Below are 25,654 nucleotides of genomic sequence, written 5' to 3' on the forward strand. Positions count from 1 at the left end.
GAAAAATTGCGTAAGTTTACGATTTTGTAAGTTTACGAAAGTTTATGGCATAATATTTCGAAAAATTTCAAAATATTACGTAAGTTTACAATTTTGTAAGATTTATGTGATATTACGGTTAAAATATTACGTAAGTTTTCAATATCGTAAGATTTACGCAATATTACGGTCAAAATATTCTGCAAATTTACGAAACTGTAAACCTGCGTAATATTACGGTTGAAATATTTCAAAAATTTACGAAACTGTAAACCTGCGTAATATTACGGTTAAAATATTTCAAAAATTTACGAAACTGTAAACCTGCGTAATATTACGGTTAAAATATTTCGAAAATTTACGAAACTGTAAATCTGCGTAATATTACGGTTGAAATATTTCGAAAATTTATGAAACTGTAAACCTGCGTAATATTACGGTTAAAATATTTCGAAAATTTACGAAACTGTAAACCTGCGTAATATTACGGTTGAAATATTTCGAAAATTTACGAAACTGTAAACCTGCGTAATATTACGGTTAAAATATTTCGAAAATTTACGAAACTGTAAACCTGCGTAATATTACGGTTGAAATATTTCGAAAATTTACGAGATTGTAAACTGCATATGCAGTAGAATGTATACAAGGGGCATGTGATACTATTGAATAATCAAAAATAATATAAACACCTTTTCTTTTATATAAACACCTTTTTTTTAAGTTTGGGAAAGCAAATTTATTTTTATTTACGAATTTTTTATTATTTACAATTTTTATGTTAAAAATTAAAGTAAATTCTAATTTTTATTATAACTTAATAAAAAAAATACACATTTGATACTTGTTCGCTACTATTTTATAAAATAGTACCCAGGCTGTACGGCGTGGACGTCAGTATCAGTCACAGCCCAAAAAAAACGTGAGTCTCCAGCCGATATTTGGTACGGACTGGGCCTCAGCTACTCACTTAATAAATAATAAAAAAATAAAAATAATTATCTTCTTCTACGATACGTAGGTAAGTTTCTCCTTGCCCTACGATCATCACGCGTGACTAAAATTGATCAAATTTATCAAATTTAAAACATGAACGTAAATATTAATTATAAATTTTATTATAGTATAATTACCCGGCCTCTCCCAAAATCTCATTCTAAATTCGCGATAATATCTTGCGCCAGTACGCGTCCACAGCCGCCGCCCAGGGTTACCATTACGATAAAGGACATAGTTCTAAATATCAAAATCAGTTTAAATATTCGGTAAATACATTTAATTTATATGAATGTAATTTTATTTATTTACTTACATGGTAATCCCTGTCGAGGTTCCTCCACTTTTGGCTGCACTGTTGCCCGGAAACCCTCGTTCGAAATATTCTATTTATTCTGATTCAATTAAATGGATTGGTTAATTTGAATTTAAATTCTTTCTTAAAGAAATTATAGATATTAGTCATATGAACCTATTGGCAACAGAGTCCCAAAAATCTTGGCGGCTCACCGATTAATATTGTGGTAGGCGCGGTTTCTGTCTCGGCGTATGTCAACAAGTTCGTCCATCATAGCCCAGTTCCAATGGACGTTATAGTGGGAACGACGACGTGTGTGGTGAGGCATTATTAGATTAGATTTGATTTTTATAATTTGATTTTGGGATGAGTAAAAATTGAAAGAAAGTCGTAAAATGTCACTTTAAATAAAATTTGAACAATACCTCTTTGGTTTGATTTTATTTCTCGTTTCAATTAAAATTTAATTTATTAGACTTTTCATCATTAAACATATTAATTAAATCTCATGCGGATATGGATTATCTAAATATAAATATCATGATTCTAAATATAAATATAAATCACTTAATTTATTTTAATTTTTTTTAAAAAAAAATCTTAGTTTGATTTCAATTAAAAATAATTAAAAATCATGTACATGTTTTGGTTATTTAAATATAAATATCAATATATTATATTTAAAAATAAACCAATTTATTATTAGCACATTCTATTGAATTTTAAAAAAATCAATTTTTTTTTTAAAAAAAAATCATCAATATATCATATTTAAAAATAAAACAATTATATTCTGATTAAATATTTTGCGTACATTTCTTAAAAAAATCATAAAAAAAAATCTTGTACGTCGTACATGCAATTACTAAATATCATCCCCTTGTGATAAATAAAAAATTACGCAACACAAATTCAACACAAACTCAACACAAATTTAACAAATTTAACAAAATTTGGCCAAAATTAATAATTTTTTACCAGAATTATCAACACAAATTGAACACAAATTGAACACAAATTTCAGTCATGATTTATTTATGTCACACCCGTGTTGTTAATAATTAAATAAATAAATCTGCATTTTATTTATGATATGGGAAACGTGACCATAAATTCTTTAAGGATATAATTTTATTAAAATAAATCAAAACTCCTATATCAAGTGACTAAAAAATATATTTATTTACGAAATATTCATTTTGTTTATCAAATCGGGGTACTATGTGAACGACACCATGTATAGACTCTATAGCTACAAAGTTATATAATTCTATCAATTTTAAGTGAGGACATCCATATAAATATGGGTTCCTTTTAGATTTAAAATCGTACCATTGAATTAATGCGAGATTTAGCGGTGGGTCTGTTAATACTTCTGCTAACAATAAGGCCTATAAATAATAAATATTTATTAATACTTTATAATAAATTATTACATAAATTGGAAAAATACCTGTCCATAACAAAGTCCTTTGTCTGATATATAATCATTTGATTCTTCAGAATCCATTGAAATAGCTATGTCGCTAAACCATACTTTATTATGATACCTGTTTGTAGCACGCATTATGGCACCATTTTCCAGTGTTACCGATCCGTATATATTTATTCGGGTTTCACCAATAATTGTGAACCCATCAAGTAAATCTAGATATGAATCCAGACAACTTATAAATCTAGCAAAACCGGTCTGCATTTTATTGTCTACGGAATCTTTTTTTTCATTAAAAAATGTATTTGCATCTTGTAAAGAGAAATCAAAGAGTCTTGCAGAAAATTTACAAGTGCGAGGTGTTTTTGCCGGATTCACTGAATGTTGAGACATTCTAATAGATATTGCTTGACGTTTTATCTATTAATTTAATTTCCATCTTAAGTTATATAATAAATATATACAATAAATAAATTTCCAAATACTTACAGTTCGTAAAAGCTGAGGTTCGACATCTTTTTTATTGCTAATTCGGTAGGGTATTTTAACAAAATATTTGTGGAGACTTTCGTAAGTTTCTGTGGTATAGCCATTTATTGCGCCATAAGATCGTATTGAGTCAATAATGTGATAAACCCATGAATGCAATTTAGGCAACTTCAAATTGGAAGGAGAAACAAATTTAAAAGCCTTGACAAACATCCGCGCCCATCTATGTATTGCATCCTAAAATTTAAATGTTAATTTAATTTATTTAATTTAAATTTTCGATTTTACTAAAATTTTAATACATACATTAAATTTCTCCAAGTCACTTTCACTAAATTCTTCATATCTACTTAAAATATACATTTCATTCCAATATTCGTACAATTTCACAAGATCATCATTATTTACAAAATTATCTACTTCGTTATTATTTTCATCATATAAATTATCAATAACAAATATCATGACTTTCATCAAACTTCGATATTCATTAGCAGTTAATCTTGCAATTGACTGCAGTCCATTGGAAAAAATTTTAATGGCGGGAAAACGTGGAATTGCTGCTAGACGGCGATCTACTTCTTCAACTAATTTATTACCATTAACATGTTGCAATTTTAAGATATCGCACGTGAAGATAATTTGATAACGAAATAAACCCAAATCTAAATGATGCATTCTATTAGGAACAGTAGCCAAGTAGATATTTATATTCCTTGATAATATAAATATTTATAATTAATATATATATATGTTATTATAATTATTTCTACTTTTGCATACTTACGGCAAATCCCAAAAAAAATTAGGTACAGATTCTATGCAAACAGATTTTTGTGTATCATTTTCAAAATATTTACGCATTTCATCATGAGTTCTTAGTATTACATCATTAACCGATAAGTTTATATTTGCAAGATTGTCCCTTTTAATTAAACAGGAGTGACATGGAAGGCTTGAATTGGAGGATTTATAAACTAAACAAAAACTTGCAATCTGCAATAATAGTTGAAACTCTAGGATAAAACCAGGTATTTTCATTATTTATAAAAAGGTCTATACCATCTTTTAATAAAATAATTGGTTCTAGTAAATGACGTAAAGATTTATGAAAGGTATCACGAACCAGATCTTTATTTGCAGCTTCTAAAATTGGTAAATATCCCAAAAGTTGCTTTGCATCCTGTTTATTACGATGCCATATTGGGATATTGCCTAATGAAATATATATTGGATGCAACTGACTTTTTCCTAACGTATCTGTAGTTGTTGCATTAGAATATAAAATAATTGATAATAATTTGGAACCAGTAGGTAAGGATTCTTGCGTAGTTTTCCACCATTTTCCAGTGTTTTGTTCACTGTAAATACTTTCTCTATTATACTATAAAATAATATAAATAAATTAAAATAAATATTATTTAAATTATTGAATTAACTAATATTTACTATTTACCTCATAGTTTTCGTAAGATAGCGCAAAATTTTGTGTTATGTCAGGGAACAGTTAAGATATTTTTGATGCACTGTATTAAGTTTTGATAATAAAGAAAATAATCTTTATCCTTATGTTTTGTTATAAGAACTTTACTAAATTCTAAATTAGAAAACTGCATATTATTCATAAATGCTCGTCCCTGTTCAATATTTTTTGGTAATGGTGATTCTGTAAGATTTGAATGTTTATTAAAAAAACGTATTATTTCATTACCACCTTTATTGTTTATTTTATATTTCGTTACTAATAACATTAGATCTTTATAAGCATCATTAGGAAATTCTGTGCAAGTTTTGGTATTGAGATTTTTGGGTTCTTCAAAAATTTCAGGCTCTTCAGATGAATCTAATATATTTTCAAAGTTACTATCTTCAAGGCTCATCTCTGATATTGCACTTCCAATACTGTCAAATGACATATTTTGTACATTATTATCATCATCCACCTAAAATTATAAACCAAAATGAGTTAGTATAATTTGAGCTTTTTCTTTAAAAAAAATAATCTGGAATAACATAATTATTGAGCTTTTTCTTTAAAAAGAATAATCTGGAATAACATAATTACCTCAACTTTATCATTTTCATATTCACTACTTAGATTACTTCTTGTATCCATTTCACTGCTATATTTTTCACTATCATTATTATTATCATCATCTTCTACTTCTACTTCTACATTTTTTAAGCATTTTTGGGCGTGTTGAGTATATGCAAAGCGTTAACTGAATATTCGCATACAAAGGGGGCATTTGAAACTCATGTTACTAAATTAACGCGTCAAATTTGATGAAAAGTATCAATTCACTATTTAATTTATATGAGATTATGTGTGCTAATAAAATTATATTGCAAATTCATTGTAAAAATTTAATGAATTAATTGAATGGATTACAATTGATTGAGTTATTTGAATAGACACGACTATGCAAATTTACGCATTAATGAATGGAACTGGCTGTAAGAATCTGGTGGCTAATATCGTGGAATCATTCGCAATTTTACGCATTATAGCAAAATTTAAAATATGCGAAACACTCAGCAATTTTGCTGTCGGGAACTTGCCGAGTTCGTGGGTTGGCAAATCTAAAAATAAATGTAACAAGTCTATGATTTACCATATAAATATTGTTTATTATTTTATTTACTATTTCAATTTGCCGGCAACCTGCCAAGTGAATCTGACAGCAAAAGTGCTGAGTGTTTTGCATATTTTGAATTTGCTGTAACGGGCTGTAAGAATTCGGATGGCTTATTCAATCGGCTAATCATCTGATAATCAGCCGCAAATTTATTGGCTTAACACGGCAAATCACTTTTACAATAATGGACGGATGATCAGCCACAAATTTATGCGATAATCAGGTTATAAGCGCTCAAGATCACTATCAATCTGATCAGCCAAATGAGTTCACTGGCTGCAACTTTTTTTTCCATGCATAAAAGCCCCAACATGTGTAACATGTTATTTTTTTATAAATTGGATTTGATTAATATTTCGATTGTCTTATGTCTTTTACGAGTTTTTTTTAAAGTTCTCTTATGAAAGTGTTACAATATTTTTTCGTAATATCACGATGCAAAATTTTTGCATTAGTACATTCATTTTTCGTAATATTTCGCATTAGTTCATCCATTTTTCGCAATATTTCGCAAGTTTTTTTTCTTTTTTAGTATAGAATGGCGGAAATTACCTTATGACAGCTTGCCTCCTTTTTCTGAATTTCTGATTCATGTATTTCCCCCTTTTTCCTCATCCTTTTCGAATTTTCTAGTTCACCTTTTTCTCATATATTTCCTCTTTTTTCTCATATATTTCCTCTTTTTTCTCATATATTTCCTCCTTTTTCTCATATTTTCATTTCAAATTTATTATCATAATGGCTACAAAGCGTGGCGAGAAACGAAGAATTGATGATAATGAAAGATTTTCAAAACGTAGTACTGAGGGTAGCGAAGCTGAGAAGCGAGTGAGAATATCCGATGATAGCGTTGATGGTATATATGACATGATATGTATCATATTCTTTATAAAAGAAATTATATAATATATAGTTAAATTATATTTTATTGTTAAAGTTAATAAAAAAACAATAGAAAAACTATTAAGAACCAATTCGCAGATAATTTCTAAGCTTGAAGTTCTTATCACCGGACAAAAAAATCTCGAAACCCGTCTCTCGAGCATAGAAAAAAGCTCAACGATAATAACAAAAATAATAATAATACAATAGATCCGGAGTATGTAAAGGTAATAAAGATGAATATTATTTAATGTAAACCTGAAATGCTAACCTCGTTTGATTAGGAGCTCGTTAAGAAGGTGTCGAAAATTTTATTTGAAAATTTTGTTTATCCTTCGCAAGGAAAACGAGTACAAACTCGCTACCGAAAAATATTTAAAAGACGAAAATCCGGAATTTATACGCCAGTTCAAAAAAAATCAATGGATTATTTTTTTCAAAAAAAAAATTACCCCGACTGTAAGTTAAAGCAATTATGAATTTTATTAAATTTCATACTAACATTTTTTTTAATAGTTAGTACAATAACATAGAAGCATACGAGGGACGTTCACGTCTAGAGTCAAAGACGTTATGTATTCTGTTTTCAAAGCGGACGGCATAAATTACCGTTTATTAACACTCAGGCTAGTCCGTCAAAGATTCAGGAATGGAAGAGTAAGGCGGAGGTGAAAAGATGTTACAACAACCTATTTAAAAAGGTTAAAGATGGGCAAGCCTACGACATATATGTCGCTGATAATCGATAAGTTGCGAAAAGAAAATAAAAATCCCTCAAAAACACAAATAGCGTATGCGATTAGCATATGTGAAACGTACTTAAATCCTAATAATCAAAACATTCAAATGAGCGAAAGTATAATGAAGTCGAAGATAATCAACAACTTAGTAAGTTTTTAATTTACAATTTGCAAAATGTGAATTATTTGAATTACAGTTTATTTATTTATTTATTGATTTTTAGCAAAAGTTGGAAAATAGGGATAAATTTACACATTCGGACGATGATTCTCATGATGGTAATGATGTAGATGATGGTGGTGATAGAGCAGCTGACGATAGAGCAGGTGCGGCTGATGATAGGGTGTAACGATGGTAGGCCTAATGATGGTGCGGCTAACGATGATGCGGCCAACGATGGTGCGGCCAATGATGGCATAGCTGATGATGATATACTTTCTATTGACTCTTATAACACGGAGGAGAAAGGTCGGTATGTAAATAGTTTATTAGAGAATTATGGGTTGCATAGGAAATAAATATTATTTTATATATATATCGCACGTAATAGCATTTTTTTTACCATAATTAATATAGTTTTAATAAATAAAATGGTTATTAATTCTTAACAACACGGGTGTGACATAAATAAATCGTGGCTGAAATTTGTGTTCAATTTGTGTTCAATTTGTGTTGATAATTCTGGTAAAAATTTGTTAATTTTGGCCAAATTTCGTTAAATTTGTTAAATTTGGGTTGAATTTGTGTTGATAATTTTTAATTTATCACGAGGGGATAATATTTAGTAATTGTGCATATACAATTTCTGTGATTTTTTAAAATGCGGATTTCCGTAATTTTACGATATCGTATTTTCTGGCCAATCAAATTAGGCTGATCCTTGCATGTGATTTAATCATTTAATCATTTAATCATGCACGCGTTTTTGTCTTATTTATTTTTGTTTCTTATTTCTTTATTCTTTTGTTCAATATTTTTAATTTTTTTGTCTCTTCTTTCTATTATTTCTTTAATTATATACAATATATTTACATATATTTCATAATTTATTGCTTTGCAGGTATAGAAATATTTGTTTATTAATACTAATTATTTTCATTTTTTTTTACCTCTTTGTTATTTTGTATCGTAATACTAACAATAATATCCATGTTTCCTTTATTCCTTTTTACTTGTACTTTAATACTAACAATACTAACAATACTAACAACATGTTTATTTTTTCCTTTCTCTTTATTTCTTTATTCTTTTGTTCAATTACTTTGCAGGTATAGAAATATTTATTTATTAATACTAATTATTTTAATATTAACGCGTTTTTTTTACCTCTTTGTTACTTTATGTCGTAATACTAACAATACTATCTACGTTTCCTTTATTTCTTTTTACTTGTACTTTAATACTAACGATAATATCCATGTTTCTTTTACTCCTTTTACTGTTTCTTTAACTCTTTTTACCTTAATACTAACAATAATAACAATATTTCTTTTATCTTTATATCTAATACTAACGTTACTATAGCTGTTTCTCTTCTTTTTACGTCTAATAATATTGTTACTCTACTCTTTCTTTTTTTTACTTTTATGTATTCTGTATATATTAATAAATACTTGTAATTTTTTATGATTATATCTAATAAAACATACATTATATAAACTTATAGTACAGAAAATGAAGTATTATTTATCGAAATATTTTGAAATATTACGAAATATTAAGTTGTGTAAAATCATAGAATATTACGAATCGTCAAATTATGGAACATTACGCATCATAGAATTTCAAAATATTTTAAAAAGTTGCGAAGTATTACGCAGTAAAATTACGGAATATTACGAATCGTAAAATTACGAAGCCTTGCATACAGTAATATTTCGAAATATTTTAAAAAGTTACAAAATATTATGCTTACGCAAACTTGCGGCGGGTCTGAAAACTTACAAAATATTATGTAAAATTACGAAATATTGCGAACTGCAAAATTACGGAATATTACAAATCGTAAAATTACGAAGCTTTGCATATCGTAATATTTCGAAATATTTTAAAAAGTTACAAAATATTACGCTTACGCAAACTTGCGGCGGGTCTGGAAGCTTACGAAATATTATGATGTGTAAACTTGCGCAACTTTTCGCACTATATAATTTCCTGATGTTATAAATTCAGTAATATTTATAATTAAGTAGAACTTATAGATTATATAAAACATAATTTATTTTATACATTTGATACTTTTTATTTCTTAAAATTGGTCTAATTTTTAGATATAATTATTTTAAAAAAAAGTAAAAAAGTTCCTATTTAAAATAAGTTCAAAATTGATCAATAATTACAGATATATATATTATTTTTTGATAAAAAAAAAAATAAAAAAAATAACTTTAATTTATCTCACCTTCTGCCCCTAACCACCCATCCTTTCTGATCTTTACTTTATTTTATAATTTTTATATTATATGGATATTCTTAAAAAATTCTTTTTTACATATTTTATATTTATTTATTTTTTAAATTTTACATGTTTGTATAATAAAATTGTACATACCTGTATAATGAATTTTACATGTCTGTGTAATGTTACTATAATGTTTGTATAATAAACTTATACTAAAAATAGTATAATAAATTTTATATGTCTATGTAATGAAATTTTACATATCTATATAATAAACTTATATTAAAAAAAGTATAATAAATTTTACATGTCTGTATAATGAAATTTTATATATCTGTATAATAAACTTATAACTAAAAATAGTATAATAAATTTTACAAAATCATAAATTTTATCTTATAATTACAAGTTACATTTTAAAATTCTGTTTAATTTTACTATATATTTAACAGTTATACTATAAATTCAAAATTACATCTAAGATATTGTGATTTTTATTCCAAAAATGCTAAATGTATAAACTGTATGAATTTAAAGACTAAAGATGTAGTATGTAATTGATAATTACTACCTTGTGTTGTAATAGTAAGGGTTGCAACCTATTACTACTTTTAAAGTTAAAGTGTTGTAATATTACAACACTTATGATTGTTCAAAAATTTCCTTTTTGAAAAATAAAAATTACAAAAATAAGTTTTTATAGAACAAATATCATCATAAAAGAAATAATTAATATATAATAATACATATTTATATAATTGGAAATAATTACAATACTATATAATAATTACAATACTAGTAGTAATTATAATACTATATAATAATTATAATATTGTGTTGTAATTACAACAAAAGTGTTGTATGTATGTTGTAATAGTTGCAACCTTATAACCTTCTAAAAATAATTACATATTAAATCTTTATTAAAGACACCAAATTTTTTCAGTAAATTAAAGGGTTTATTATATTAAGTTCTAATCGTATTTCTATTTACTTTTTTCATATAAAAATTTACCTTTAAGGTTTTATGAATTCCATTCTTATTTCTTATATTTATGATCATGTAATTTATTAAACCAGGTATATATACTTTAAAAATAGAAATTAGTAAACAAATAAAATTAATAAGTCCAAGCAACTCATTATATCAGCTATATTAGCATTATATCAATACCTCCTGATTATAGTATAATATGGTATAATATTATATAATATAATATATAATATATTTTGTGAACGTGATAACAAGATTAATTTTACTGCACTTATCTGTTATACTATACACAGTTCCAGAAATCTTTGATTCGTGAATCATATCATTACTTTTTACATTTAGGTAATAAAGTTCATACAAATGATAAATATAAGTATAATTAATCTGCTGTACATTATGAAGCTTTTATACTTGTGCTAATTAAAGCTCCGCATGACGCTTGAGCCGAGCCGAAATGATCTGGCTCGGCTCAGCTTCAAAAAAAAAATTCTGGCCTAAGCCAGATAAGCGTATAAAAATGTTCGAAGCTAAAGTGAGCCGAGCCGAGCCATGATTTTCATGGTTCGAGCCAAGCCAGGCTTGAGCTTTATCTTCAGAAAAACGTTTCGCAACGTTTTTTTATTAAAGAATTAAAAAAATGTTGCGAAACATTTTTTTCTAAAATAATATTGTGAAAAAAATGTTTTTGCAACGTTTTTTTATTAAAGAATTTAAAAAAACGTTGCGAAATATTTTTTTCTAATATAATATTGTGAAAAAAACGTTTTCACAATGTTTTTTTACTAAAGAATTTAAAAAAACGTTGCGAAAATGTTTTTTTCTAAAATAATATAGTGGAAAAAACGTTTTCGCACCGTTTTTTACTAAAGAATTTAAAAAAACGTTGCAAAACATTTTTTCCAATATAATATAGTGAAAAAAACATTTTTGCAACGTTTTTTATTAAAGAAGCTTAAAAAACGTTGCAAAACGTTTTTTCCAATATAATATAGTGAAAAAACGTTTTCGCAACGTTTTTTTATTAAAGAACTTAAAAAAACGTTGCGAAACATTTTTTTCTAATATAATATAGTGAAAAAAACGTTTTCGCGAACGTTTTTTATTAAAAATTTAGAAAAATGTTGCGAAACGTTTTTAATATTAGATAAAAAAAACGTTTTCGCAACGTTTTTTTACTAAAGAATTTAAAAAAACGTTGCAAAACATTTTTTTCTAAAATAATATATGAAAAAACGTTTTCGCAACGTTTTTACTAAAGAATTAAAAAAAATGTTGCGAAACGTTTTTTAATATAATATTATACAAAAAACATTTTCGCAACGTTTTTTGTATGATAACTCAAGTCAGCTCGAGCTTTTCGAGCCTGACTATTACTGGCTTGAGCAGTACCTTATCACCGGCTCGAGTTTCATTTCAAGCTGGGTTTCGCTGCTATCGACTGAATTTAATCGTGCTCAGCTTCACTTTCGATTGAAAAGTCGATCAGCTCGTGAGTCAGCTCATTTCATGCTTTTAGTGCTAATGGAACATAATTAATATAAATAATTCATACTTAGAATAGATTAAAGTGGACATTACAGAACTGTATTCCATAATTTTAACTAATATATGACTTTTACAATATATTTATCTGCTAATTAAATGTAGTTACATATATTATAAGATTATTGATTATAGGATATCAAAACTTTTGAATATTAGACAAATAAACTCAATTTTTTGTATCCTTTTAGAAATAACGATTTCCAGTTTTTCATCATACTATATTTCAAAAAGAAAAATTCCATTATCTTGATATATGCATTATTTTTGCTGACCATAATTAACTTTTCAAGTTTTTTAATATCCTTATACCAGCTTGCTATGAAGCTAATGCTAAATCCTTACATCTCTAATATAATTTGATATTTTTGAAAAGACATCAAACTTTAATTTGTTTAAAAAAGAAGAATGATATTTGATTATTGGCTTCTCATTAAGAATTTCCTTAACTATCTGGATACAGGAATTTTTAATTTTTCTTAGATTCCAAATTCTTTGTATATTCTTCTATAATTGGTTTATTTTTTCTAGTCTCAAGTTTTATGAAATGCAACCTAAATATGATTTTATATGCAATTATTACAGTAAAATATATTGATTTAAATTACCAATTATTTCAAACTAATACCGTAAAGTCACAATTATAAGCACCCCCAGATTTTTATATTACCCGAAAGTAAGCACCCTTGACCAACACTATGATAATTTTGGCCAATACTACAATATACCAAATATATAAATTTACCCAAATATAAGCATCCCTATAACAAAAAAAGGTTGCTTATATTCGGGACTTTACAGTAATTAGTTTAATATTCTTTCTAGCTAAAAAATTTGAAAAGGGAAAAAGGAATAATTTAAACAAATATAATATTTAAACATATTAAAATTTTTGAAAATTTTTGGTAAAATTAGAAATATTTGGTACATCCAATTTCAGAAAAGAGAAAGGATACTTTAAACATATATAAACATATATATTTAAATTATTTTAAAATTTTCAAAATAGGCCTAATAAATTAATAAAATATTACAAAATATCTTAACATATCTGCCGATCTGCGGAATTAACAAAATTCGTCTAAATTAAGGAATTTGACAATAATTTAATAAAAATTAGGTAAATTAAGTTTTGCAAAAATGATCACACTTGTGCTACATAATCATATGACAGATATTAAGAAATTACTTCAACAAAAAGTAGCGTTAAAAAAAATTTTTTCTTTCGTAAATTTCCTATTAAACTCCCCATCAACTCCTCCATCAACTTTTCAAACAGTTTTTACATCAAGTAAGTTGAGAATTTTTGCAAGTATATTTGTAATTATTTTATATTAGATACAACTTGGAGCTGTTTTTTTATTTTTTTTTTATAGTTTATAGAAAAAATTTATTTAGAAAGCAAAATTATTCAAAAAAAATCTTTTCAATAAATAAATAACTCTAAATATTAATAATGATGTTTTAGCGAATTTAGATTATGTATTGATTAGTTGTTTAATTAAAATCTATTTGATATTTATTATTAATTATTTTTCAGTTAATTTTTTTTTGTTAAATCATTAAATATTCTGAATTTTGTAAAGTTTTTCTTTTGTTTTTTTTTTAATAAACTAACTTTATAATATTTTTTTCCTTTTTTTCTAGGAACTCCTTCTACTGGCTTCGGGTTAAAGAGGTAAATATTTTGGGAGAGATCTTAAAAGTTTTTTTATATATTTTTTGACATTTTTTCTTACGTAGGAACAGGTTTTGATCGATTTTAATCAGTACTGCATCACATAACTGATGATCGGCAAATTCCGCAAATTGGCGGATATGATTTATAATTTATATAAAAAGTAAAGAAACCAACTATTAAAAATTAAGTAGCATGAAATCTGAAGATGTGGCAAATTAAAGTACTAATTTTTGAAATATAATGTAAACTAAAAACATTAGTATAAAATTATACTATTTGGCCAACTTTTTACTGAAAGTCTGATAAAATTTTTCCTTTTAGTACTTAGAAAACTAAGTTATCTCTAATGATTAAAATATTTACTAAACTTCCAGTATTCCAGTAAAAAGTTGGCCAAACAGTGTAATTTTATGCTAATATTTTAGTTTACATTATATTTCAAAAATTAGTACTTTAATTTGCTATATCTTCAGATTCCATATTACTATATATAACTTATTTCTGGTCTTTAATAATTGATTTCTCTACTTTTTATATGAATCACAAATTAATTCTTTTATTATTATATATACAGTCACCCCTCTCTACAGCGAACCTCGATATAGCGAATAACATGATATAACGGATCATACAGTGTGGTACCGATTTTAAATATGAAAAAAACCTTGATATAACGAAGTTTACTATTTATTTACCGTATAACGTAGTACGAAGTAAAGTGTGTGAATTTCTTATATAAAAATGCCTCTCGATATAACGGATTTTTTTTATAACGAATTTTTTTCAGTTATAACGAAGAATTTCTTTATAATTAAATGTAATTATTAATAAATATTGATGCATTATGACATTAAATATCACCCCTGTGTTTTATATTTAAATTATGGATCAGGATTGTATCAGGATCGTATCAGGATTAATAATTCTGGCTATTTTATTTAATATTTAGGCAGAATTACATTAATTTACATTAATTCGGTTGTATTAGGATTCGATGTGAATTGTTATTAATTTATATTTATCACAGGGGTAAGGACACTCCTAGTTAAATTAATATATCATTAATAATTTATTTATTATATAGTCAGTTATTGTTAAACAGCATTCCTACAAAAAAAGGAATTATAATAAACATTTTTATATAGAACACTTCAGGAAGCATTCCCTATAATAAAAAAATAAAAAAAGAACATTAGTAAATGTTCTTAAACGAAATTAAAAGAAAAAATTGAGTTGTCCCACTTACTTCTTGTCTCAAGCGTTCATTTCGAAGTCCCTACAATAAAAAAAAATATAAAGAATATTAGTAAATGTTCTTAAACGAAATTAAAAGAAAAAATTGAGTTGTCCCACTTACTTCTTGTCCCAAGCGTCCATTTCGAAGTCCCTACAATAAAAAAAATAAAAAAGAACATTAGTAAATGTTCTTAAACGAAATTAATAAAAAAAATCGAGTTCCCCACTTACTTCTTGTCTCAAGCGTCCATTTCGAAGTCCAGGAAGTTTCCTACAATAAAAAAAATAAAAAAAGAACATTAGTAAATGTTTTTAAACGAAATTAATATAAAAAACCCCCCCAGTTCCCACTTACTTCTCATTCTAGGCATCTATTTTGAAGTTTAGAAAGCACCCCTATAAAAAAAAGATTAAAAAAAATGTTAAATTATCGGTAATCAGATCAACAAGTCACATGATCTGTATAACCGATATTCCTATACCGAAGAATTCATTATACAATACCGAATAATTCGTTATAGTGTTAACGAAGTTGCTTATAACGAAGCCCTGATCAGCTGGAACCTAGGGTTCGTTATATCGAGAGGGGACTGTATATATAAATTTATATTATAAAAGATACTATTATATTATAAATTAAATATTAAAATGTGATGGTTATTTATTTTATAAAAAATAAAAACTTCATTAAAAGCAATAATTTAAATGATATTTATTAACCAAATAATATAAATAGAAAGAATTTCTATTATTTTGCAAATCTAAATATTAGAAAAAAGAAAGTATATTAATTCAATTTTGTATGAACTAATAATTTCAAATAAGATTTTCTTTTAATTTGATTTTGAATTATCATCTGGATTTAAACTGTTCTTTAATCTTTTTTCATCTTTTAATTTTACTAATTTTTCCAAAGCTTCTTTTAAAAGGATTGTTTCTCCTTTTGTTTTTGTACCAGCATCATCTCGATTACGAATATTTACAGAATTTGTAGCTTCTTCTTCAGCACCAACAACTTTTATAACAAAGAATTAAAAAAAAGGCACAGTTAATTTTTTTTTCTATGTACAAAATCTTTCAAAATACTGAAAAATAAATTACCAAAAATAAAGTTAAATTGGGATATTTCCGCATTCCGAATCTTTTTGTTTAAAGTGTTTTCACCCAAATCAGTTTCTACATATAATTTGGCATCAAAGCAAGCATCAGCAACTTTTTGAGCATAGCTACTGAAACTGTTTGCAACCGGTATGACTATCACTTGACGAGGAGAAAGCCAAAATGGCCTTTATACAACAAAATATTATTGGATAATTAAAATAATAAGAAATAATTAATATAAAAACAAATAAAAAAAATCCTTATCACTTACCATTTGCCACCAAAATTTTCTGTTAAAATTGCAATCATACGTTCTACGGAACCTAATATCGCACGATGAATCATAATTGGCCGAGCATATGTATTCTCAGCATCATTAACTGTTTGAGTACGATATTCTAGGTCAAATCGTTCTGGCAGTTGGAAATCAAGCTGTAAAGTAGCACATTGATGTTTTCTTTTAAGAGCATCTGATATTGTAATATCAATCTTAAAAAAAAAATAATAATAAAATCCCATAAATTTTCAATATAATAATCACAATTATTAAATATATTGCTATTTCTTACTTTTGGACCATAAAATGCCCCGTCACCTGGATTAAGTTCCCAAGGCTCACCAAATTTATTTAAAGAATCTTCTAATTTCTAATATTATCAGAACAAATTAAAATTATAACTTTGTATGTATTTAAGGAAAACCAATTGGGTAAATCATACCTTTTCAGCTTGATCCCAAACTTCAATAGTACCCAAATACTTATCGGGCCGAGTAGACAATTTAAGTTGATAAGTAAATCCAAAAATACCATAAACATATTTCAAAAATTCTAAAACACCTTTAATTTCATCCTCCACCTATTCAATAATAAAGAGATAAGTAATTATCACTTTTTTTTTAATTTTTAAAAAAAAGATAGCATACTTGATCATGTCTGCAGAATATATGTGCATCATCTTGTTGAAATCTTCTAACACGAGTAAGACCTGTTAAGGCACCACTTAGCTCATTACGATGTAAAACTCCAAAATCAGCAAGTCGAATAGGTAATTCTCGATATGATCGATCCCTATGTTTAAACATTAAACAATGACCTGGACAGTTCATTGGTTTTAGTGCAAATTTTTCTTTTTCAACCTCAAAACTAAACATGTTTTCCTAATTATTATAAAAGAATAATAAATAAATGAAACAAACATAATAAATAAATATATAAAAAGTGTAACTAACCTCGTAATTTTGTAAATGCCCTGATTTTTCCCATAATTTAGTATTATACATATTAGGAGTAATCACTTCATTATAACCTCGTTTACGATATTCTGTCTGTATATGTATATAATTTAGTGTGATATAAAAATACTAACTCATTTAAGTGTAAATTTAATATTACTTTTATAAAGTCAACTAAAGTATTGTAAACTCTAGCTCCATTTGGAAGGAAAAAACAACTTCCAGGACTAAGTTCATCAAAAAAGAAAAGTTCTTGCTCCTAAATTCGATTATTTATTATTAGTAAATTTACTCACTAAATATACTAAATAATTAATATTTAATTTCACACCTGACCAATTTTTCTATGAGAACGCTTAGCAGCTTCTTCAACAAATGCCTTATATTCTGTCAGTTGTTTTTTATCTGGGAAAGAAATACCATAAATACGTTGAAGAGAATCATTATTTGCATCACCAAGAAAATATGATGCAGAATTCTAAATAAATTTGTTAAAATTTGTTACAATAATTTCTAATTTAGACATTAGAACATCAATATATTAAAGCTACAAACCTTTGTGATATCGAATGCTTTGATTCTTCCTGTATGAGGAACATGAGGACCCATACATAAATCAATCAGTGGACCACAACGATATACAGTGGTAGATGTTCCATCTTGAATCTTGGATTTTATAAGGTGAACTTTATATTGATTATGCTTGAACATTTCCAACAAATTTTCTTTTGAGATAACTAAACGTTCAAAAGGTTGTTTTTCGCTTATGGCTTTAGTTGCAATTTTTTTGAGGTTTTCATAGTCACTTTGGTGTACAACACTGAATAAAAAATAAAATTATAATAAATTCTAATTTTTTTACTTTAAAAAAAACATTTAGCAATTCGTACCGATCTTTGATACCCATTTCATAATAAAAGCCTTCTTCTATTGGTGGACCAATGCAAAGATTACAACCATAATGACGCTCACAGGCTTCACCTAGAACATGGGCACTCGAATGCCAAAATACCTTTTTTCCTAATAAATTATAATAGTAACATTAATACTTGTTGAAATTTATTTCAATTCATTAATATTGTACCTTCTTCATGTTCAAAGTCCAATAACTCTAAAGTACAATCAATTTCAAGTGGTCGAATTAGATCGAATAAAACGCCATTAACCTGATCCAATAAATTAATCAATTAATAAATTGTAAAGAATAGCACATTTAATTAATTTTTTTTAAAAAAATCAAACCTTAGCAATCACAGTACGTTCATACAAGGATTTGGAAATATTTTTTGCAATTTCCAAGGGAGTAGTTTCCCAGGCTGTTGCCTCTAATTTTCGACCATCAGGGAAGGTTACAGTAATCGGAACACGTGGTCTATCTATACATATATTTTTTCATGAATTTATCACAATGTTATCATCCAAGAAATATCAAATATAGAATGATATTTCTTACTTTTAATTTCTTCATCGTAAGCTTTTTTCCATTCTTCAAATAATTTGATTCGGTGAACGATATATTCTGGAGGAGGGTCAAGCTAATGAAAAAATTTATCGTTATTTCATGATACATTATTCTCTCGAAACAAATATAACTTTATTATACCTCCAATGGGTATCCATTATCGGAAACTCCTTTTTGTGATTTCTGTGATTTCTTGGCTTTTTTATCACTCTTAGTAGTTTGAGGTAAATTAGAAACGACAACGCCTTCCAAGTATTCCATGATTAGATGTTGATTGATAGATTTTTCGTAGTCGTTATTTATCGGGAAATCTATGTAGATCCATTTATAAGGACACGTGTCACAATTTGAGTCACAATTTGTACATTACTACTAGCATTTTCGTTAGAATCATAACTCATGGGACATACAACACATTTTTATTACAAATATTCCTTTAAAGGATGATAGCTAATTATCAATCGTCTTTACGCATTGAGGATTGTTTTAATGTAAAAAAAACTTATTATAAAATATTCTAATAATATATATTTTTTTTCGATAATCGTATAAAATATTGGAATTTCGATCTTGCAAATGATTTAACGAAATATTATTACTCGGTATTCATAAATTTTAGGTTTTTCCTATAGTTCCTATTATCTAAAACCTAAAAAGTAACAATATGAAAATAAATGTAATTTTTTTTTGCGACAATAGATTCTTAGATAAAAAGAAATTAAGCAAATTAAATCATTACGATTTCGGAAAACTAAATTTAGATACACTTTAAACATATATAGATATTCAAATTTTTGATCAACAATTATAAATTTACGTTGTTTTCTGCCATTGATCAACTTGATCAACTATCATTTTCCTCTTGAAAATTTTTTTTTGATAATGACTTCAATTGATTTACTTGTTCAAGAATGGCTTCGTTTGGATAAGGTATATTCTCAAATCGTTATTAATTTTCATTTTAAAAAGGATTTTTGTTTTTTTTAAAAAAAATTAACGATTTTTTGTTCTAAGAATCCAACAACCAGGTCAGAAATTGAAAAACTTTATGCAGATCAGAATATAGATGAATTAGAAAAACGACTTCGTAATAGAATATCATTTGGAACTGCGGGTACGTACTTGGTACTTCTAAAGAGGAAATTAAAATAATAATATTTGCTAATAACTTTAGAAATGGTTTATAGGTTTAAGATCAAATATGGAAGCCGGATTTTCTAGAATGAATGATCTTACAGTAATTCAAGCTTCCCAGGTAAAACTTCTGATCACAGTTCCTTTTCTATTAATATATTTATTTATTATTTATTTAAATTATAGGGATTATGCATGTATCTTCTTGATACATTACCAGCATCAGTCTCTAAAGGGGTTGTTATTGGACATGATCATAGACATAATTCTGAAAGATTTGCAAGGTTGACGGCAGCAATATTCATAACTAAAGGATTCACAGTTTATTTCTATCGTGGATTAGTTCATACTCCATTAGTGGTATGTATGATTATTTCAAAAATATATATATATATATATAATATTAAATTTACTAAAAAATACATTTATATTTGTTTAGCCATTTGGTGTCAAGAGACTTGGAGCATCATGTGGCATCATGATAACAGCTTCTCATGTAAATATTGTTATTTATTTTGATTACTTAAATAATTAAAATTAATTATTTAATTTATAATTTTATAGAATCCTAAACAAGATAATGGATATAAAGTGTAAGTATCAATTCTATCAATTGACATTATTAAATTTAATAACTATGGATAATTAAATTTTTCTATTTTTAAAATTACAATAAGATATTTGGAAAATGGTTGTCAGGTAAAAAAAATGAAATAAAATAAATAAATAAATGTATGCTAAATCTTCTGAATAATAATCACAAATATTTTTCTTGATTTAAACGTAGATTATCTCACCACATGACAAAGGAATCGCTAAATCGATTTTAAAGTATCTTGAGCCATGGACATGGGATGCAGATCTTGTTGACAATAACTCGTTATGTGTTGATAATGTAAAAGAAATTTCAGATTTTTATTTTGAAGAATTGAAAGAATTATCACATCATAGGTATAATTTATTAGTACAGTATAATGAATTTATTTCAAATTTATTTAATTTAATCTAATTTTTTTAAAAAACAGGGAAGATAATGCTTCATCTAAGATTAAATTTGTATATACAGCGATGCATGGAGTAGGAACACAAGTGGCTAAACGAGCATTTGAAGTATTTTCATTTAATCCATTCCTTTCAACAAAGGAACAGGAGGAACCTGATCCCGATTTCCCTACCGTTGCATTTCCAAATCCAGAGGAAGGAAAAGGTTTTTAAGAAATTATTCATATAAATGAAAAAAATACTTTTTTTTATTACTGAGAAACATTTTATTAATATTTTTTTTCAACGTAATATAGGTGCATTGGTATGTATAATACATTGAATAATTTATTTCTAAACCATTTGTTTTAATTTATCAAGTTATTGTAACTAGGCATTGGCTATAAAAACAGCAGATGAAAATGGTGCTAGAATTATATTTGCTAATGATCCTGACGCGGATAGATTTTCCGTATCTGAAAAGCAAAAAAAGTGGGTTTATTTGTTTATTTTTATTGAATAATAATACGTAGAATTAAAATTAATGTTTCGTTGATTTCTTTCAGTGGGGAATGGAATATATTTTCAGGAAATCAAATTGGAATAATTTTAGCATCTGCAGTTTTAGAAAATTATAATGCTCAAGGGAAACCTATTAGTATGATAAAATTTATCATTAATTTTTTTATGCAATATTCTTTATTATTATTACTCACTTCATTTATAATTATAGATAAACTTGCTATGTTGGCAAGTACAGTATCGTCAAAGATGTTGGAAAAAATGGCCAAGGTTGAAGGATTTTATTTTGAAGAAACGTTAACAGGATTTAAATGGTTAGGAAATAAAGCAATTGATTTAAATCAACAAGGTTATGAAGTCTTGTTTGCATATGAAGAAGCTATCGGATTTATGATTGGAAATATTGTAAAAGACAAAGATGGAGTTAGTGCACTAGTTACATTTGCGGAATTAACTGTACAATTGGATAAACGTGGATTAACGGTTTCAGAATATTTGGAAGAATTATATAATAAGTATGTTAACGTTATATTTATTATTATAGAAAATAATTTTGAAATTTTTTTAATGAATTGTTTTTTTTTCAGGTATGGATATTTTGTTAGCGACAATTCTTATTTTATTTGTTATTCACCGCAAACCATTGACAAAATTTTTAATAAAATTCGATATGGTGAAAATCCGGTAAGTTTAATAACATAATCAGTAGTGATTTCATTTTTTTTTTTAAAAAAAAAATTTAATCAAGTTTCCATTTCTATTAGATAAAATCATCGGAACTTAATGTAAGTAAAAGGAACCTCCTAGTCGCTAATATTGTAATATGAGACAATTCTAACGTAACTATTTTATTTTTAGTATCCATATACATATCAATTATCATATCCTTCAACATTAGCAGGATATAAAATTACATATATTAGAGATTTAACAATTGGATATGATACAAGTAAACCTGATAGTAAGGCTATTTTACCTATATCTAAAAGTTCTCATATGATAACTTTTGGGCTTGAAAATGGTTGTATTTTAACATTAAGAACAAGGTAATATAAACATAACTTTTTTATTACCTTTTTTCAAAAAAATATATTTATATTATCTAAATATTTGTATGTTTACTTTTCTTCTTAAGTGGGACTGAGCCGAAAATAAAATATTATTTAGAATTATCAGGTAAAGATAAAGCGGAGGTAAAAAATGAATTACATAAGGTCACTAAAGGCGTTGCAGATGAATTATTGGAACCTGAAAAATACGGATTAGTTTACAGAACTGAATAATATAATTTATTTAACATTTGTACTCGTCTTGATAATCTATTTATGATAAAGATTATCAAATATTAAATAAGCACATGCAGTAAACAAAAAGCGGATTACACAATTTCAACTTATTAAGTATTTGGCGAGAATATACATTATTATGTTAAAATCAAATAGTCAATAGTTAATGTAGTCAATAGTTTATATGTGAAGAAAAATTTTTTAAAAATATAAATACAATAATAAGATAATACAGATTAATCAATTCTTTTGATACAAATACCGTAAGGACGTAAATCTTCGCTATTAGGATTAATCCAATATTCACCAACACCATTTTCTTCTTTAGTAACTCTAATCAAATTATTGGGGTTAACCCTATTTTGAAAGACAACTTTATAATTTTTATCTTCATAAGTGAATTTAGTAGCATATTTACTAGCTACATCGATATCGGGAGTAGAATAAATTCCATGACCAAACATGAAACGTTTTCCTCTACTTAGAAGATATCCATCATCAGCAATAGAATTACAATTATATTTAGCAGTTCCATGATAAGAGACTAAATAAATATAAATAATTAATAATTAATAATAAATAATAATAATTATATTAATAAATTACGTAAGTACCTGGCCATTCATCCCTTACAGAATCAGTAGCATATCTTCTTTTACCGCCTACTCCAAGCCAACTATTATTCGAATATTTGTCGAGAACGTTAAGAGCAATTCTATTCCATCCACAAGGACGTTTATATTCAAAATCTCCACGCATAAAAGTCACTCCATTATCATCAACATTCGTAAAATCATAATCATATATTGAATCAAGATGATGAGAATGAATAAAAAGACGGGAATCGCCACCACCTCTTAATCTTAATACTAAATGTACAGTAGATTCATGTTGTATATTATAATCTTCTAAAGTGCGATCATCTTCAAGTTGTTTACCGGCCATAAGCAAACGTTGTTGATCTGGAGGTATACCTTCTCTCGTTTGAATCATCTGTTTAATATCAGAAATTTTGTTAGATTTGTTTAGACATAAAGGTATTGTTGTCCCGGTCAAAGTTCTTGCATAGACTGTCATGGTTGAAAGTGGAGGATTGGAAGAAGGTGGAGGAACAAGAGGTTGAGTAGGATCATTATTATTATCAATGAGAGATTGAATAACATTTTGGTTGAATAAAAGAACATCTGGAACGTGAGTAATATTTGAAATCATTTCTGGTATAACAAATTCAACATTATCATCATCTAAGTCTTCATCTTCAAAATTTGGTACAGGTCCACCAACTAAATGAGCCTGATGAAGTACTTTTTGATCTAATTCAAGATAAGAAATATTTCCAAGTTTACGACTAGTATAATCCTCATAAGAAATAACAGATTTTTTTGAAACTGCCGAAATTGCTGCGGCCAAGATTTGACTATTTGATATCATGATTTTTTATTTATTTATTTTATTTTTTTCTTTATGAAGAAAAAAATTAATTCGAAAAAAAAAGAATTCAACCTAATAAATAAATATATATATACTTTTTTTTTAAAAAAAAAATATTTTTTAATTTAACTTTTTTATATTTCAAGTTTTTTTTGTGAAATATTTAATTCCCTTTCATAAATTTCCTTTTCTTGAAAATATTAAAAAATGATCCCCCTGTTCACCAATTAAAAAAAGCGTTTCTTTCTTTCAAATAAATAAAAACAGAGATATTCAGTTATTATTCTATTATAATCATATCCATTCAAATTTCCTTTTTTCTCTTCATTCATTTCAAAATAATGAACATGTGAAGATCATTATCTACTCGAAGTTAGGATATAGCGCAGTAGAAGTTAACGAATTGCAATTACGTGACTACTTTATTCAATATACGACCTAAATCACCTAAGAACTTTTTTATATGTCATAATTCATGAAGGCGTTCTAACTCCTTTATGCATAATAATATACAAACTTTATTTTGTGAGTATTGTTGTGATAATGCACGAATTGTTTATGCCACAAAATCATTTAGTATTATGGAAGATGATTTAAATTTCACTTGAGAGTCATACAACTTGTAAATACTTCACATAAAAGCTCCAATGTTTCGTTGAAATTTCTTCGTTGTTAGGTTGAAATCAATCTTTAACAGATAATTTTGCACGTTTATAAAGCTTTTAAAATAATAATAAAGCCATTGAACCAACATAAAGTACAATTTCACTTTTTCATATTTTCATAGCGATATGATCTTGGATTTTCATTTATATTTCCTGTTTATAGCGTTTCATTTACACTCAAGTAATCCAATTATTTATAATAACACAAAGTATGTCATACATAAGAAAACATTTATGTAATTTCTTACGGAATCAACCTAACTATACATCGCGACATTTAATCTTGCCAAGAGATGTTACAAGTTCACGTGATACTGGGACAACATTCACTTTCGTTCACTCTTTTGTTCGTATTTTTGTAATGTACAAACTACTTTAAATTTAAAGTTTTTTAAGTGTCGCATCAATAATTTCTTTATTACAATCAACTTCGCATTGCCCTTCAGGACCTGGTGATAAATATACATTTAGAGAGTGCGCATTTAGCATTTTAGCATTATAAAAGTGTATCTATAGGGAATGTAGTTTT

General features: G+C 26.5%; 5 protein-coding genes across 5 annotated transcripts; 2 read left to right on the forward strand and 3 right to left on the reverse strand.

Moving 5' to 3' along the window:
- Positions 1 to 7,423: 7,423 nt before the first annotated feature.
- Positions 7,424 to 7,805, forward strand: OCT59_030111 (uncharacterized protein; the record flags this gene model as incomplete). The annotated part of the gene is made up of 2 exons (XM_066146444.1): positions 7,424 to 7,603; positions 7,680 to 7,805. 2 exons carry the CDS (start codon positions 7,424 to 7,426, stop codon positions 7,803 to 7,805), a joined length of 306 nt encoding a protein of 101 aa, XP_065995085.1.
- Positions 7,806 to 15,158: 7,353 nt separating this feature from the next.
- OCT59_030112 (uncharacterized protein) lies at positions 15,159 to 15,804 on the reverse strand (the record flags this gene model as incomplete). The annotated part of the gene is made up of 6 exons (XM_066146445.1): positions 15,159 to 15,239; positions 15,321 to 15,350; positions 15,432 to 15,461; positions 15,542 to 15,581; positions 15,666 to 15,673; positions 15,793 to 15,804. 6 exons carry the CDS (start codon positions 15,802 to 15,804, stop codon positions 15,159 to 15,161), a joined length of 201 nt encoding a protein of 66 aa, XP_065995086.1.
- Positions 15,805 to 15,978: 174 nt separating this feature from the next.
- OCT59_030113 (threonyl-tRNA synthetase) lies at positions 15,979 to 19,367 on the reverse strand (the record flags this gene model as incomplete). Its single annotated transcript, XM_025318521.2, has 15 exons — positions 15,979 to 16,325; positions 16,412 to 16,596; positions 16,683 to 16,900; positions 16,981 to 17,058; positions 17,131 to 17,268; positions 17,336 to 17,569; positions 17,642 to 17,737; positions 17,805 to 17,903; positions 17,976 to 18,122; positions 18,200 to 18,464; positions 18,535 to 18,664; positions 18,729 to 18,810; positions 18,887 to 19,020; positions 19,098 to 19,179; positions 19,248 to 19,367. 15 exons carry the CDS (start codon positions 19,365 to 19,367, stop codon positions 16,144 to 16,146), a joined length of 2,190 nt encoding a protein of 729 aa, XP_025175864.1. The 3' UTR covers positions 15,979 to 16,143.
- A 621-nt stretch (positions 19,368 to 19,988) lies between these two features.
- OCT59_030114 (uncharacterized protein) lies at positions 19,989 to 23,026 on the forward strand (the record flags this gene model as incomplete). Its single annotated transcript, XM_025318522.2, has 17 exons — positions 19,989 to 20,036; positions 20,121 to 20,220; positions 20,294 to 20,361; positions 20,427 to 20,600; positions 20,680 to 20,736; positions 20,805 to 20,833; positions 20,918 to 20,939; positions 21,028 to 21,191; positions 21,266 to 21,447; positions 21,539 to 21,546; positions 21,616 to 21,713; positions 21,788 to 21,879; positions 21,955 to 22,258; positions 22,331 to 22,427; positions 22,508 to 22,528; positions 22,602 to 22,789; positions 22,879 to 23,026. The coding sequence occupies 17 exons, from the start codon at positions 19,989 to 19,991 to the stop codon at positions 23,024 to 23,026; spliced, it is 1,800 nt and encodes a 599-aa protein (XP_025175865.1).
- Positions 23,027 to 23,171: 145 nt separating this feature from the next.
- Positions 23,172 to 24,513, reverse strand: OCT59_030115 (uncharacterized protein). The gene is made up of 2 exons (XM_025311022.2): positions 23,644 to 24,513; positions 23,172 to 23,573 (listed from the first exon to the last, which is right to left on the reverse strand). The coding sequence occupies exons 1-2, from the start codon at positions 24,458 to 24,460 to the stop codon at positions 23,266 to 23,268; spliced, it is 1,125 nt and encodes a 374-aa protein (XP_025175866.1). The 5' UTR covers positions 24,461 to 24,513; the 3' UTR covers positions 23,172 to 23,265.
- Between the last annotated feature and the right edge of the window lie 1,141 nt (positions 24,514 to 25,654).

This window comes from Rhizophagus irregularis, chromosome 9 (genome assembly GCF_026210795.1).
Source record: "Rhizophagus irregularis chromosome 9, complete sequence".
NCBI lineage: Eukaryota > Fungi > Glomeromycota > Glomeromycetes > Glomerales > Glomeraceae > Rhizophagus > Rhizophagus irregularis.

Excerpts from the sequence above, each read along its gene's own strand:
- OCT59_030115 (XM_025311022.2), bottom strand. The coding sequence starts at position 24,460 with ATGATATCAAATAGTCAAATCTTGGCCGCAGCAATTTCGGCAGTTTCA. Across the intron at positions 23,574-23,643 it reads TGTAAGGGATGAATGGCCAG|TCTCTTATCATGGAACTGCT; the intron begins GTACTTACGTAA and ends ATATTTATTTAG.